Raw genomic sequence first — 16566 nt, 5'->3', positions numbered from 1 at the left:
TGTCTATCCCAGAAAGCTTAGCACAAGCGCAGGGCAGGAGTGTTACCAAAAAACCCTGAGACTGCTCGTACTTAGTTCCCTGCCAGCCAAATGTATCAAGCACACTGGAGTGGGGTCCTGTGCTGAGATGAGGGGAGTTTCCTTGGCATTAGAGGGCTATCATATCCCTGAGGCTTCATGTCTGCTAAGACAGATTACGCTGCAGGGCACAAGTTGATGGTACCCCAAGACAAATACAAGCACTTACTGCTCTTCAGGGACCAGCCCCATTAACTGTCTCCGGACCAGCAGCAGCTTGGCTGAGAACTGAGACACCCGCTGGATTCTCTGCATCAGATCTCCAATCACCTAGGGAGGAGGTGAGAATTAGCTCCCTGCAGGTGGAGAGGTGCCCCCACAGCTCTGGGTTCAGAGCATTCCATACATACATCCTTTCCCTGAGTCCAGGACTCTACTCTGGACCCACTCAGCCTACAGGTGTTGGCAGCTTCACGCAAGGGTGAGGGGCTTATTTTTGCAGTTATCTCCCTCCCCCCACGTTCCACACTAACATCTACATGAACCTCTGTGCCCCATCAAGGACTTGGCATGGGGAGAAGTTACCCTGATGAGTACAGAGAAGAGTGTCCTGCAGCCAGGAGCGAGGTTCAGGTAGGGGTCCAGGAGGTATTCATGGAGGTGTGGGTGCGGGAAGAGGGCCAGGCGGGACAGCACTGATGTCATTTGTAGGTTCAGTCCGTAGGGCTGCAGAACATAGACAAAATATGAGATCGCTCCCTTGAAGGACCTTCCCAGAGGCAGTGGTTCTCAAACTTTTGTATTGGTGACCCCTTTCCCACAGCAAGCCTATGAGTGTGACCTTTCCCCCCCCCCATAAATTAAAACCATTTTTTTATATGTTTAACACTATTATAAATGCTGGAGGTGAAGCAGGGTTTGGGGTGGAGGCTGCCAGCTGGCAACCTCATGTCTCCCTCATTCATTTAGAAATAGGAAAATAAGAGCCTGAAACTACCTTCCAGTGAGGCAGATCTCTGGTATTACAGGAGCACCCACAAACCTGGATCAGGATCAGGGCCTACTCCAAAGAGCTTACAGTCTAATTTGATGGTGACCGGTGCTCCTGGGGGCAGCTATCTGCTTTTGCAGGTCACCGGCAGGGTCACAGAAGTCACAGTAACCAAGGTCTACAAAGCTGAACACATGTCTCTCCCTGCTGAGGCTCAGCTTCAATTCAATAGTTGCAGTTCCCCATCGACTTGGCTGAAGCCTGGGGGGCGGATCAAGGATCGCAGTCCTGTGTTGTGGTCACTAGCTGATACCTTTGTATCCTTACAGAATGGCTAGATGCTCACTGGTTACCCCACAGAGGAAGCCCTGCCTCCAGCAGAGTGTGCTGGCACTCCAGCTCCTAGCGAGGACAGGCTAGGACTAAGATTTCCTGGGCTCAAAACAAGGCTGCAGTTTTCACTTTACCTGATCCAGGATCCGTGTCATACGGTCAAACAGCACCTTCAGGAAGTGGCCCTCATAAAATGCTGCTTGTGGGTCACAGGGCTCCAGAGGTTTTGGTGCCTGAGGCCAGTGCCATGAGGATATGTTAGCGGAGCATTCCTGAAACTGACACAAGCAGCATGAAGAAGGACAAAGTGCTCTCTGAAATTCTGAGCAGACTTCAAATGTGTTCTTAACTCTAAAACTAGGCTGGGTGTGGGAGGCAGACACAGGTGCTCTGGCAATAGGGCTGGGACTGTTAAAGATCAAAGGCATTATATCTCCACTTAGAATGGGACAGGGAATCCCAGGCTGAGAGGGAAAAGAAAGACTTTGAAACCCTACTGGCCACCCTGTCTGAGCAGTGTGTATGCCAGGTCTGGCACAAACAGGAGGGCAAAGTGAGTGCTGTGTGTGGCAGGTAGAATAGTCCTGATGGGGGATGGGAGCAGCAGAGAATTTAGGGGGCACAGGGCCCCCATCAATGACCTACCAGCCTTAAGGCATCGTGCACATAGGTGTCATATCCTGCCTCCTCCAGGTAGGAGGAGGTCTTTGCTTCATCAGGAACAAGGCCCAGGAAGCTGAAAGAGAGAAGCCAACAGGAGCTGGTACTTAATGCAAATCTCTCCCTAGGCTGATGTTGCCCAGGCCTGGGGCGGGGCGAGTGCAGCAGATGCAGAATGTGCCTGGCCTACTAGGACTGATATCCCAGCTCCTAATGTGGTCTCCCCAATAAGGCACTCAGCCTGTGCCTTACAGCAGGCATCAGCAAACCCCGTGTTACTGCTGGTCCTGAAGCTACCCAGCCACAGGCTAGGTAAGATGTTCCGAGCTTTCTAGAAGGGCTGGATAGCCAATGCCTATTAGCTTTAGGCTAGTGAAAGCTCTGGGCCTGGTCTCCTGGTAACAATGTACCAGAAAAACACTGTCCATAGATGGGATGCCCAACAACGAGCATGTGTGGGGTCTTCCTTTGCAGTTCAAAGTAATAGCCCAATTTATGTGAGCCAGAGGGTTGGATGGGGCCCGTCATGGCTACCAATATGGGAAAGGGTCTAGCCTGTTATGGAAGGCTTCTGGGTAGGGCAGGATGCAAGCTGTCCAAAACTCAGGGAGTTGGGTTTTTCAGAAGTTTGGGTATTTTTGAACTTGCTTTCATTCCAAACAGCAAAATAACGTGTTCCTGAAATTAACTACCAGACCTCCCAGCCCAGGCATGTTCCCTGGAGCAGGGAGCCTACCAGTCCACAGAGCCCTTGCTGGAGCAGGGGCTCCCAGAGCAGCTGTAGAATTGCACTGAGTTCTTCTCTACCTTGCCCTTCATGCATCTGGGTTCCCCAAAGCCACGAGCTAGCCTGTGGAGGGGAGGCAAAGAGGCAAATATGTGCTGGACAATCATTCGTGATTCTTAGCTCACACAGCCCTACCTGAGAACAATTTCATTCACATCTGTCTTCTCGTTAGGCCTGGCAGGCCCCCGGGGGGAGGATGGCATTGGCTTTTTACATGTCCGGAAGCCTATACCTGGAAATTCATCGGTGAAATAGGGATCTTCCTCCAGCTCCCTGCAAGGCCAGGAACAGGCGTTACATTGCAGCCCCAGCTTGTGCCCACCAGGTTCTACGCTTCCCACTTCTGTCCACTTACAGTGTGTCCTCGCAATGGTCCTGCTCATGGGTGCTCCGCTCCTCCTGCCCTGGCTGGCTGTGCAGGATGTAGCTCCGCTCCTCCAGGTTTCTCAGCACAAGGCTGTACACAATGTGCTCATGGGGTTTCCGGAGCAGCTCCTCAAACAGCCTCAGGGTAGCGAGGCTGATCTACAGGGACAGAACCAGGGGTCAGTTGTGGGACCGGTCTTTAAAACTCCCCTGAAAAGCATTCACCACTAAAACGTAGCCACCACTACCATTCTATCCCAGCACTCCCTGCAGGGCCATCTCAGATCATAATCCCTTCCAGGGTTGATACATGGAGTTCCCATGCAGTTAGCTGCGGGAGGGTCTTTCAGAGGAGACCTTAAAAACAAGGGATCCTGTCTGCTGGGTGAGGACATTAAAGATTTCATAGCATGGCTGACAGGAGCAGGAGTTTGCCCCAGCATTCTACTGTTGTACAGCATGCAATGTGCAGGGGCGCTGCACCCCAGAGGTGGCTGCATTCCACGGGTGCAGTAAATCCAGAGTGTTTCAAGTGGTTTGGGATCTTTCTAGATGAGAGATACTGATATTAATATCAGTTATTAATATCCCAAAGCCATCACACAGCAACACTGCCTGACTGCTCAGGGCCAAGAGTGAAAAATCCTGTATCTGACAAACTGCCTGGGGAATTTAAGGAGACCGAATACAATAACCTGGCCTGGAACTAAGGCAGGACACCTCAACTCCTACCAAGGTGCCACAGCATCACTAATGATCTCAAGGGAGCAGGGCCTTAGGTCTGGACATGGTCCCCCCTTGAAATTCCAAGAGGGAGTTTAGCTAATGAGAGCCGAGTCTGGGGTCCCACAGGAAAGGGAAAAGGAGGGGAGGGGGAGAACCATGGGAGGCTGCGGGTGGCAGCTCTGCATGCAGACACAGCCTCACCTCATCAGACAGGTGGTTGCAGTGCTCTATCAGCTGAGAGCGTAGGAGGTGCTGCTGTGCAGAGTCAGTGATGGCTTCTGGCTGCCTCTCTGTGCCCAGAAGGAATGTCACCAGTTCCCGGAGCAGGGCAGGAGCACTAATCTGCCTCACCATGGCTGTCAGCATTGCAGTAGAGGTGAGGATGCCAAGTTCAGACCTGTCAAATAATGGCAGAGGGAAAGTAATTCTGCTGCTCATCTCCATGCAGCTGCTCGGAGCACACATGCAGCACAGTGAACTGTGCGCTCTAAAGAGAACATCTCCACCCAAGAACCTCTAGGGACTTTACAAATAAAGCTCTATACCCCGCCCCGTGGTGGGCCAGTAGCACTGTCCCCATTGATGGATGGGGAGACCGAGGCATGGAGACAGGAAATGACAGAGCTGGGAACAGAACCCAGGACTCCGCGCTTTGCTCAGACCTAAGATGTCACTGCCTCTGGGACACTAAGAGCAATGTGAAAATAATGCAGAGTGATATCTGGAAAGCCACCTACTCCAGCTCACAAGCAGAAAGTCTCTCTTTAGAAATACGCATGGGCAACTGCAGCAGATGGAGGGCATATGAAGAGGTCAAGGAAATATCAAAGCCAGAGGCTAGACTGGGCAGGCAAGTGTAATGAGTGTATGCAGGGACAGAAAAGAGTCAAAAATAATACCGAAGGCCTGGAAATGCAGAGCCAAGTGTGAAACTCCATCTTGTCAGGGGCCAGCTCTGCTCCTGCCTGTGGAGGACCCTGAGCAGCGCACCAGCTCTATGAGCTGCAGGAGAAGGCTTAGAACCAACCACTGGCCTCAGCACTTCCCTCTCTTAGCGTGGACAAAATAAGGCACATCGCTTCAAATGACAGCTAAAGGCATTAGAAAACTGTGCCAAAAACACTCCCTGCGACAGAGGAGATCTGATTCTTCCCTAAATCCATTTTATTTTACACCCGCACGCTTAGATGTTCCTGGCTTTCCCTCTATTGAACTTTCTCTGCTTCCCAGACTCAAATTCCCCAGCTTGCAGACAAGGTTAGAATCCCGCCAGTGGAATGTTCCATTATGCTGGCAGGCGTTTGGCTTTTACACTAAAGTGTAGGAAGAGGATTTTTTTTTTTAAAAGACAGACTAACTTCCACAAAAGTTTGAAAGGGATGCACATGGCTGGGGAGCTGCCTCCTCACGGGAGTGCTGTGCACCCCTCTGATCTACCACACCTGCCATCCCAGGATCACAAAGAACTTTTCCAATGGGAATTATTTAAGCCTCACAAGCCAGAATGCAGCATGAACTCCATTCTACAGATGGGGAAACTGAGGCACCAAAGCAGTGACTCGTTTAACACCAGTTGCTGCCATAGCCAGAAACCGAACCCAGAGGTCCAGACTCCCCAATCCCTACTTTCACCACAAGACTAACCCACTTCCCTCCCTCTCATGCCTGGTGTGGGTGCCAGACCAGCTCAGCCTCACACCATGGACATCCCCCCAAACCCAGTTTACACAGGAAGCTGGTGAACAGCCAGTTGGCCCCTCAGCCTGTGTGACACATGTACTCACATCTGCAAGAGCTGTGGCTGCAGAATCCCCTGGAAGAGCTTTTCACCAATGGCCTCTGTTACAGCATCTGCAACTACCTGATGGTCACAAATTAAGAGTCAGTAATGAGCTACCAGTTGCCTGATATTCCCACGACTCCCCTAGTTCCTTCCTGCATGACAAGAGCAGAGACTCGGGGGGTGGGATAGCTCAGTGGTTTGAGCATTGGCCTGCTAAACCCAGGGTTGTGAGTTCAATCCTTGAGGGGGCCATTTAGGGATCTGGGGCAAAAATTGGGGATTGGTCCTGCTTTGAGCAGGGGGTTGGACTAGATGACCTCCTGAGGTCCCTTCCAATCCTGATATTCTATGAATCTATGACTCTGCTGCTCCTTAAAGTTTCTCTCAGCGTGGTGGGGACTGACATACATGGGGAGCGACTGCCACGTCACTCCTTGGTCAGGGCTGACACATGCCGTGTGGTTCTTGCACACACAGAGACTCTGGAGCCAAGTGACCCAGGCACTCCTATTAAAGGAAAGCATTTCCTGGTAGCTAGAAGATGGAGACAGAACATGCTGGGGTCTTCTTAAATGGGTTCAACCACAAACCACTAGACTGGGGTCATGCAGGAAGGCTCCCACTTTTTAACATGTCCCCATATGGACAAAATAATCCTGTTGTGACCTTAGCAAATACATGTTGTTATCTTGCAGCTATGTGTGGCAATGATGCATCACGGTGATTTTCACAATATCACACAAGGATTGCAATATCATCGTACTCTGATGCAGTTTCACAGAGATCTTCAGCTGTGTGGCAAGCTGGACTCTCAGACAGGCCTGATGAAATTGAGGCTGTCCTAACATTTAAGAACACGTGGCAAACCCAAAATCCAAGCCACAAAAGCCAGGATGTAATAGTCCAGGAGCCACTGAAGTTGGTGGATCTCAAAAAGGCACCATAGGTTGTCTTCTCCGAGGAGAATTTTAGCCATAAGTCAAGACAAGACACAGTTTGGTTCCCAAAGGCCCATCTACCATCACATCCATGGCTCATAAGTCCATTAGTAGTGGCCTAATGAGGCTGTCTACCAAATACAGGAAGAAAACAGGTGGCCTGGCCTGAGTTCTAGCAGAGATATGAGTGAGGCTGCCTTACGCTGCAGCAGTCTAACTCCACTGCCAGCAGCTCATCTGGTAAAGGGCACAAAATGTTTAGCTGTAGGTGGGACAAGTGTAACTCAGCCAGCTTCCAATCCACTCTTGTAAATCAGTGGCTCTTTGGAGGTGCCTAAAACTGCATCTAAGGTTGGGCTAAGACTTCCAGTTAGGATTCCTTAAATATCAGGCTTCCCACATATGTAAATGTGTATTTGTCTCTTGAGAGAGAGAGACTTGCACCCTCTGGGGCAGAGGAGATGGGAATGCTCGTCTAAGACAATAAGCAATGGGGAGGAGTCACTTATTTCTTACCGGGTGGGCCTCTCTTATGAGGTGATCACAGTAATCTAACCAGCTAAAGAAAGCATCCAGGCTCTCCTTTCCTGGGAAGGAGGCCTCATCGGCAGAGTTATTCTGCAACCTGCAAAGAGATCAAAGGGGGTGAAGGACATTGTAGGAATCAACTCCAAAGCATCATCCAAGCGCTACAGTATGTTTGGGGAGGAGGGAGGCCTCCTCTCTGGAGTGACAGCATAAAGGAAGCTGCTGGTTCTCTCAACATCCTCACTTGGCCCATACAGCATAGAACACCAGAGATGGAAAACACCCGAGAGAGCAACAAGGCCAGCAGCTCTCATCTGGGGTCATGACTCACCAGGGGTGGTGGTGGTGGTGGTGGTGACCACCCTGCTCTTCCCATATTGCTAAGTGGGAAGGGGGTCCCTGTAGGGAAGAGGTGGAGGACCTCTGCTAGACTGTACCCCCTAAGCCAGGGCAGACACCACACTGTCGCTATTCTCCAAGAACTTATCCAGCTTGAGCCATCCCATAGTCCCCCTTAGAGATGATACCACAGCCTAGCAGGCCTCACTATGTACCCATCCTGCGAGGTGCTCAATCCTGCCAAGGTCCAGGGGAGCTTGGGTGCAGCCCCTGCAGAACAGATCTCACTAGTCTTCTCTGGGCCCAATACTTCCAGGGAGAAGCCCAGGAGTGAAAGCTGGTAGGGTCATTCCCTTGCGGTGAGGCTCGGAATGGATTTACCCCAGGCTCTCATTATCTTCCTACAGACCCATCAACGTCCTACCTCCAGCTGACTCTCTCTAGGGAGAGGATATCTGCAGGATCGGCTGAAGTAGGGACGGCATTGTACAGGTCACATAGGTGATCAGTCACCAGACAGCACAGGGCGCTGTTCTGTACCAGGTACGTGGCAGCTGCCTGCTGAGCGACACTCATGAGAAGCAGCAGGTTTTCCTGAGCTTTTAGTGCAACCCTGCTCTTCTGCCAGAGAGAGAGAGAGAGAGAGAGGTGTTACTACAGCAACAACCCTGTCTATTCCCCTCCCCGCTCACGGGTGAATGGAACACCAAGGTTGACGCTAACCTGCTCTATCCCACTGACAGGCAGGATCATTCCCTACTCGCTGCCTGGCACCCCTCTGCTGTACCCTGCCCCATGTCGGTACCTGGCTCTTGCACAAGTTGATTAAGGAAGTGATCAGATTGTTTTCCTTTCTCAGAGGGGAGGAGCTGGAGACAGAATTCTTTGGTTTTCCTGCCAGGCTAGCGCAGGGTGCATCACCCACAGAGCTCTCTCTGTCTGGCTCAGGAGATGCAGTCAGGGCCCCGTTGGTAGCCAAGCTCTCTTCCTGGCTGCTGCCGGCATCTCCCTGTGGGCTCCCAGTTAGAAGATTCTTGCCCTTGAGAATAAAGAAACAGGAGAGAGAGAGCAGTTAGCATCATTGCAATAGTGCTTCCAGCATTGACACAAATGGGACTGATCCCAGGTACAGACAGCGAATACTAAGAAACCTAGATAGGTGCAATATGTACCCGAACATACCTAGATATGTATATACTGCAAAAACACCTAGAAATGCTCAGCTAAGCAGATAATAAAACAACACAGCATGTTTTAACGGAGGATCTCAAAACCCTTTGCAAACATTAATCTTCACAACTCCCTGATGTGCTGTAGGGAAGTAAATATTATCCCCATTTCACAGATGGGGGAGCTCAGAGAGGTGAAGAGATATGTTTAAGGTCACACAGCAGGTCAGGGGTGGTGCTAAGGAGAGAGTCCAGGAATCCCAGATCCTAGTCCTCCCCTCTAAACTGCCTGATCAATGACTCTGGAAAATGAAGCCTTTAGTCACAGAACAGGTACAGCAGTGACAAAGCAAGCTTCACACATCCCATCAAGCCATCTGGGAGAGATGCATCCCCCTTCTCCGCCCCCTGCACCAGGGTAAGGGGTGCCGAGCCTCCATGTCCCCTGGTCTCTTTGTTAAGACTACCAATCAAGGGGCCAATTAGTGGCAACCACAATGGCTATTTTCGTGGCAGGAACATCAGCTCACTGGGAACTGGACTGAGATTGACTCGCTTCACCCAGGGCCCCCCAAACAGCTGTCAAATGGAAACAATCCAGGTCACCACCAGCACTGGATTAGACATTTTTCCTAATTTTAAAGAAGCCAGCAAGATTTCAGCTGTGGAGGAGCTCAGCATCATCACTGGGCATGCAGCACCGGGGCAATGTCCATGATATATGGAGGTGAGATTTGTCTGCTTGCTACCCTGTGGAAATCCCATTATTCAGACAATCGTGCAATAATTCCCTAGCAGGTCAGCCCATTGGTCCCTGAAGCCTGCCTCCAGCAGTGGCCAATACCTTGCTGTAAGGAAGAGATGGCATGCGGGTGCCAATGAGGGCTTCTTACCTCCAGAATGTACGTGAGCAGAGCAGGATCCTGCTTGATCTTTGCACACAGAACAGCAGCAAACTGTACTTCTTCCTTCTCACTAGCAGAGCCTAGCGCATCACTGCCGAACTGAAGGAGCTTCTGTGGAAGGACACAGGGCTTGGTCAGCCTTCACAGTAATAAAAGAGGGGGTAGAACTGAGCTTAAACAGTGCTGAAAGGGGTTTGCTGGCATTGGGGATGGGCATTCTTCCCTCCTCACTAGAGGCTGTTGGGCACACTCCCCAGGAATATGTGCCCATATCAGTCATACAGCCACTGATATACAAAAGAGCAGGCAATAGCCCACATTGTGGCAAAGTAATATTAAAGCAAAGTATTCATCATTGCCCTGAACCCTGTATAGTGATTTACACCGCTATCAATTGGGTATCAGAATGGTCATATTTTATACCCACTCTGCACTGGTGTACATTGCACCAGGTGCATGCACTGGGGAACTGAGCCCTCCATGGGGTTTACGTTAACATCATTGCTCATCAGAAACGTAGGCCATCAGACCACTAAGTGAGGAAAGGTAGGACGAGCGCTGCAAGGAGCACACTTTACATTGCCTGCAGTAAGACAGCTCAGAAAGCAGCTATGACAAGCCAAAGAGAAAGCAGAAGCCGCGCTCACCTGAACAGGTCTGTGCACATTCAGATAGTGCAACAGTGGATGCTGCACCTGTCCCAGGACTCTGCTGAAGAAGAGGAACACCTGCTGCCTCATGCCTGGAGGATACTGAGAGCAAGGAGAGAGAGAGAGAAGTAAATTGTCAGTTAAGTAACATTCCCCTTCAGTGCCACAGGAAACATGATACAAAGTATCTGAGCCAATCCTTATGCCACAGATAGATAGCGAATGTATGGAACATGACAGAGGTAAGAGCTGCAAACATCTAGCCATACGCACCCTATATACTGCAGCTAATGCAGAAGACTAAAACTCCACAAGGGTATTCAAGTTTACATGGGCAGGGACATTCCAAGAACAGAGGGTTTTGAAGCTCTTGGAGAACAAGATTTAGTTTATTATTGATTTTATCTCTTTTCTATTATCAGATAATCTGGTACAGCTACACTGTCCCTGCTTCTGGCAACCATGAAGAAAGTGTGAGAGAAACAAACTGGAGTCCAGCTGAACTGTGAGAAAATTAAAGGGAATCCTCTGGGATAACGTTAAGACAAACACTTAGGTTTTATTTACAAATAGGTTTTCCCAAAGGCAGTGTGAATACACGTTTTCACAACCCAAATGTAAGCGAAAACTGGTTTGGTTTAGGAAGTAAATATTTCCCTTCAGCACTGGTAAAAACCATTTGAGCACTGAAAAACAGACTAGAAACGGCAGTGAAAATGACCAGACTTAGATCACTATCCCAGCTCAGCACAATGCATAAAAATACCCTAAATAATGCTTTGCCCTTCCAATGTACATTTTAAGGCTCTCATAGTGTTTCACAAACATTATTAATTAATTTATATTGCTTAATGAACTTCACTTGAATAAATTAAGCTTCTCAGCTGCCCTATGGTGAAAAAAATCAATTAGATTATTTTTTCATTTTCAAAAGGTTTGTTGTTATTCATCAGTCCTACAACATGATGAAATGGAAAAAACAAGCAAGAATGAATCATCGTAGAGATAAAGGGTAGACAGTACTGAGTGTAACTGATTTTTATAAACAAAGCTGTAGCTCACGAAAGCTTATGCTCAAATAAATTGGTTAGTCTCTAAGGTGCCACAAGTACTCCTTTTCTTTTTGAGAATACAGACTAACACGGCTGCTACTCTGAAACCTGACAATAAAGACTAATATTTCCAGTTACTGTTTCCTTGTTTTCGTGTTTGGAAAAAAAAAAAAAAAAAGATCATTTATAGCACAATAAGCCAAGTTATTATGAGTAACACAGGCTAGTATGGTTATAATTTTTAGCTTTTGATATTTACTCTGATAAAGTCCTTTTAAAAACACTTCTTTCCTGCAAATCAAAGGATTGATCCTGCAACCCTCAGTCATGGAGCACAAGACTACTCACCTGAGTAAACACTGCTCACATCAGCAAAGGTTGTAGCATATGGAGAAAATTTTGAAAAAGTGCCTAAGTGGTTTAGGAGCCCAAGTCCCATTTCCAAAAGTGAAGCAGGTGCTTAGGGAGCCTACGGGTATGTCTACACAACAAGTGCTGCAGCTACGTCACTGTCACGCTTAGTGCAGACACTTGCTACAATGCCAGAAACACAGAAGTAAATCCAACCCCGCGAGAGGCAGTAGCTAGGTGATCAGAAAAATTCTTCAGCCTAATGGTGTCTTACCGAAGTCTTTGAAGGTTGTGAATTTTTCACACCACTAAGCGATGTCGCAAGGTTGACTTAAGTTTTAGATGTAGACCAAGCCTTAGGTTAGATCTTCACTAGAATCACTGCAGCTTAGCCGCAGTAACACTTCAGTGTGGACACTGACTACAGCAATGAGAGTGATTCTCCCATCGCTGTAGTTAATTCACCTCCCCAAAAAGCAGTGGCTAGGTCAATAGAAAAATTCTTCCATCAACCTAGTGCTGTCCACTCTGGGGGTTAACTACATCACTCAAGGGTGTGGATTTTTCACACCCCTGAGCAACGTTGCTAGGTCAACCTAACTTTTTAGTGAAGACCTGGCCTTAGTCTCACTGAAAGTCAATGGGATTTAGGCTTCTAAGGTGCTGTCTAGCCTAGAATTTGAAAGGCGTTATCTAACGTATATTAACTGTGTAGTGCAGACAAGGCCATGTGCCTAACAGGCTGCTTACACCTTCCAAATCCTAGTCTAGCCTAAGTGGCTTCTGACACTGGGACTTCAGACTCCTAAATCACAGATATGCTTTGAAAAATTTTACCCTGGTCTCAGTTCCTTAAAATTATACTTCTTTGCTGTGAACAAGTCAGACTTTATAGTCACTGAAATCAACAAAAAACACAGTTCCACCACTAGGTCAATGAGTGGTGTTTGTCTTGGGCTTGTGCATGGCTGACCGGGGGAGGAACACGGTGTACACACCTCTGCTTTTCCCAGAGTGCTGAGGGTCTCCAAGATTTTGTGCTGCAGCAGGTATTCCAAACAAGGCCCTGTCTCCCCGGCTGGATGCTGCTTCTCCTCATACACCAGGATGTCCAGCATCTGTTTCAGGCGCCAGGGGATATCGGTCTCCTTGACTGGGGTGTTTTCATCTAAAGAGAAGGCATATACAAATCCCAATCAAAACAGGCTACATGCTTGGTAAAACAGGCATTAAGGCTTTAGCTCCATTTGACTATCAAACTTACACGGGCCCTTCCAACCCAAAGCATCTTCACATACACTCCCCCTCCCGTAACTCTGAGATGGAATGTGGCAGCTCTTTTAATAGTGCACAGCATATCCTGAAACTGACATGGCTAAAACAACACAGCAATGCTATAATAGTTTGGGACAGGAAGTGAATAGCAAGCATATCCAACAGAAGCTGGTCAGAATGTAATTACCTACAAAGCAATTTAGTCAAGACCCTGGAGCCAACACTCTTACACTTGTAAAAGCATCATGGGATTATTAAATCCACAAGTGGCCAGGACTTCAGTTTTACGTCTCAGCTATAAACCAGCACCTCTGTGCTTGGGAACTGGTTTGTTACTGCGTCAGTGTGAAGTTGTGAGCTCAGGGATATGCCCAAACAGATCAGTTTGCAGGACTAGGGCCATAGCTCAAAAGAGCTGATGAGATCAGAGCCTGGAGCAGCACAGTCACAGGCCTTACACTAACCAAGACCCAAATGAAACATAAAGACTAAGAAAAAAATCCGGTAAAGCTAACGCTTTACTCATAATTCCTACTGCAGGCATCAGGTCCCGGGGCACTGTTCCACACCACACAGGAGTGCCCTTTTTAGAAAGATTTTCTCTACATTCTAAGACACACTGGAAGACTCCAAAATGGTGAATTTAAAACCTTCCCCTCCCTGTAACAGAAGAACAAGTGGGTGTTTTCTTTTCGGGGACTGGTAGAACCCAGAGGAAGTTAACAAAAGCAAATTTTTAAAAAATCCTCATGCCTCTCAATTGGAGATCTTTTGTAAACTAAGTTTGAACTTTGGGGAAACGTTAATAGGTATAAATCCACACACACACACCAAAAAAAACCAAAACAATTAATTTCATCCCAGACCTATGTATTTAAAAAAAAAAAAAAATCTGAAAATTCTATTTTGCAGAGGTGACTTTAAAACATATCCTTCCAGCCCCTCCCCTTTGGCTTCCAAGCTGTAATTTTCACTTTGATATTGATCTCTGCAGCACCCCAAGCAATTAGGACGCTGGTTTAAAAATTATTATCCCTAGAATAGAGCCCTTGATGGACAAGCCAAGAACAAAGGTCAACATTTCTCAGACTTGGGAGTCTAAGGTTAAGCTCATAAATCCATATTTAGGTATTTAAATAAAGTTAGGGGCCTAAGGCCTTCTCAACACACCACAACTGTACCAGTATAACCATGCCTCTAAGCGTACAGCAGTACAACTCCCTCTAGTGTGGATGCAGTTACACTAGTATGGACTAAGCTATACTGGGATAAGCACTTTATGCCAGTGTACCTGTATGCGCTGTTAGGGCTGCAGCAGTGTAGAATATCAGTTACAAAAAAAACCTAGTACAAAATCTCTGTGTAGATCAGACCCAATTTAATATCAAGTATAAGAAACGTTGGCCATAGCATTTAGTGCAGGAGCAGTCCAGCCATTCTCAAAATGTTGGGAGAGCATCTCTGAGCAACAGAGACTGATTATTATAAGGCTCTGGCCCAGAGTATCAGATATCTACAAATACCCAGGGACGCGACCTCACAGCCCTCATGGTGGGAAGAAGCAATACCTGTGTGCCATATATAGAACAGCGGGTAGACATTTTAAGGTTGCAGGCAACATTTCTCCTGATAGGGTTTTTATGGGCTATTCAGCAGGCCTTTCATTATCACTCACTGGAACATCCTGCACTGACCCCAGGAAGAGGATGATGGAGACATTAACATTTTGCTCTACTCTTGGGCCAAGGCTCTCAAAGCATTTTGTACATGTTAATGAATTAACCCCAACGAACGCCCAGCTCCTTGCCCATGTATATCTCATTGTCTCCCCTTTACAGCGAGGGAAACTGAGGCAACACAGAGTTAAAAGGATTTCTCCAAACTCTCACAGTGCATCAACTTGGAGAGCTGAGAAGACAACCCCCAAGTCCTAACTTGCAAACTCCCCGCCCTAAAAGTGAGGCAACGCTCCTTCCCAGAGCTGGGAATAGAACCCAAGAGCCCGGACTCCCAGCCTCGCCCACCACCTACCTGTGGTCTCTAGGTAGTAGTGAGTGAGCCCTTTCCAGTGCTCGGTGAATGCCTCCAGCAGGTCAATGCTGGGCTCCTGCTGCAGAGAGGAGGGTGCGGGCGTCAGCAGATCGGGAGAGCCCTTTGTTCATATCTACCCCTGGGCCCGGGTCACAGGAGAGTCTCCCTACTTCAGACCCTCCCCCCATCCTCTTAGCATCCTGCTCCCTGGGAACCCGCGTCCCAAAAGACCTGGGGGTCAGGAGAGGAGACCCCAAAGCAGTGTGCCATAGGGCCCCTCTCCCGACCCTGAACCCCATATCCCCTGGGACATCCTTGCCCCAAGCCCCCAGTTCTCCCCCTCCCCAGAACACCAATCTCCTGAACCCAATAGCATCTTGGGGCCCAACCAGGGTACCCTGTAGGATGCCCCCAGCCCTAGTTCCCTGTGGCCTCATCTCCTGACACCCAATGACACCCTTGGGGGCCCAACTCAGATCCTATTTCTAGGTTCTTGGGTGACCCCCGAGTCCCCTTGGCTGCCCCATCTCAGGACCCCAGTGACACCTGGGGGGGTCCATCCTGGGTGCCCCCCCCAAGTACCTTGGCCCCGGGAGTTGCCCTCCAGCCCCAATTCTCTAGGCTCCCCCCATCCCCTGACCCTCAACGACACCTGGGGGATCAATCCCGGGCACCCCCCAACCCTGACCCCAGGAGGCGCCAGCTCCCTGGGAGCCCCCCCCATCTCCTGACCCTGACACCTTGGGGGGGGTCAATCCCTGGTGCCCCCCAACCCTGACCCCAGGAGTTGGCCCCCTGGGAGCCCCCCCATCTCCTGACACCTGGGGGGGGTCAATCCTGGGTGTCCCCCAACCCTGACCGCAGGAGGCAGCCCCCCCCAGCTCCCTGGGAGCCCCCCCATCTCCTGACACCTGGGGGGGGGTCAATCCTGGGTGTCCCCCAACCCTGACCCCAGGAGGCGGCCCCCCCATCTCCTGACACCTGGGGGGGTCAATCCTGGGTGTCCCCCAACCCTGACCCCAGGAGGTGGCCCCCCCAGCCCCCTGGGAGCCCCCCCATCTCCTGACACCTGGGGGGGGGGTCAATCCTGGGTGTCCCCCAACCCTGACCCCAGGAGGCGGTCCCCCCAGCTCCCTGGGAGCCCCCCCATCTCCTGACACCTGGGGGGGTCAATCCTGGGTGTCCCCCAACCCTGACCCCAGGAGGCAGCCCCCCCCAGCCCCCTGGGAGCCCCCCCATCTCCTGACACCTGGGGGGGTCAATCCTGGGTGTCCCCCAACCCTGACCCCAGGAGGCGGTCCCCCCAGCCCCCTGGGAGCCCCCCCATCTCCTGACACCTGGGGGGGTCAATCCTGGGTGTCCCCCAACCCTGACCCCAGGAGGCGGTCCCCCCAGCTCCCTGGGAGCCTCCCATCTCCTGACTCCAACCGAACCCCACTCCCCGCCGCCCCCCGGGTCCCGCCCCCGAGCCCCCCCCGCGCTAGCCGCAGCGCGCCCGGCCCGGCCCCCACCGTCTCCACCGCCCGCTGCAGGAAGGCGCCCAGGCGGCTGAACATGGCGGCGCCGGCCCGGCCCGCCGGGGGATCCCGGCCCGAGCAGGCGGAAGCGCGGACCCGGCGGCCTGTGCGGGGCGGGGCGAGAGGCCTCCCGGCCCTGCGAGCGGG

The 16566-nt window shown here is 50.3% G+C and overlaps 2 protein-coding genes across 3 annotated transcripts in view; one reads left to right on the top strand and one right to left on the bottom strand.

Moving 5' to 3' along the window:
* The window catches only part of NUDT18 (nudix hydrolase 18), a 23543-nt gene extending 12165 nt beyond the window's left edge, over positions 1-11378 (top strand). Inside the window, exon 6 of the transcript XR_013344589.1 lies at positions 10616-11378. The gene's annotated coding sequence lies outside the window, so the exon portion shown is untranslated. The remainder of the gene's footprint in view (positions 1-10615) is intronic.
* The window catches only part of FHIP2B (FHF complex subunit HOOK interacting protein 2B), a 19409-nt gene extending 2905 nt beyond the window's left edge, over positions 1-16504 (bottom strand). Inside the window, exons 1-16 of one of the 2 annotated variants that reach the window (XM_077805927.1) lie at positions 16414-16504; positions 14903-14981; positions 12595-12764; positions 10191-10295; positions 9532-9654; positions 8275-8508; positions 7894-8090; positions 7119-7227; positions 5666-5742; positions 4083-4278; positions 3145-3314; positions 2925-3062; positions 1988-2078; positions 1477-1620; positions 604-744; positions 248-348 (exon numbers count right to left, since the gene is read on the bottom strand). In XM_077805927.1, the coding sequence (XP_077662053.1) occupies positions 248-348; positions 604-744; positions 1477-1620; positions 1988-2078; positions 2925-3062; positions 3145-3314; positions 4083-4278; positions 5666-5742; positions 7119-7227; positions 7894-8090; positions 8275-8508; positions 9532-9654; positions 10191-10295; positions 12595-12764; positions 14903-14981; positions 16414-16458 (2120 nt within the window). In that variant the 5' untranslated portion in view covers positions 16459-16504. The remainder of the gene's footprint in view (positions 1-247; positions 349-603; positions 745-1476; positions 1621-1987; positions 2079-2924; positions 3063-3144; positions 3315-4082; positions 4279-5665; positions 5743-7118; positions 7228-7893; positions 8091-8274; positions 8509-9531; positions 9655-10190; positions 10296-12594; positions 12765-14902; positions 14982-16413) is intronic. The other variant, XM_077805928.1, reaches the window with a different exon arrangement.
* Positions 16505-16566: the final 62 nt, after the last annotated feature.

The sequence above is a fragment of the Eretmochelys imbricata genome, chromosome 26 (genome assembly GCF_965152235.1).
Source record: "Eretmochelys imbricata isolate rEreImb1 chromosome 26, rEreImb1.hap1, whole genome shotgun sequence".
NCBI classification, from domain to species: Eukaryota; Metazoa; Chordata; order Testudines; family Cheloniidae; genus Eretmochelys; species Eretmochelys imbricata.
This window is presented reverse-complemented; position numbering and strand designations above follow the sequence as displayed.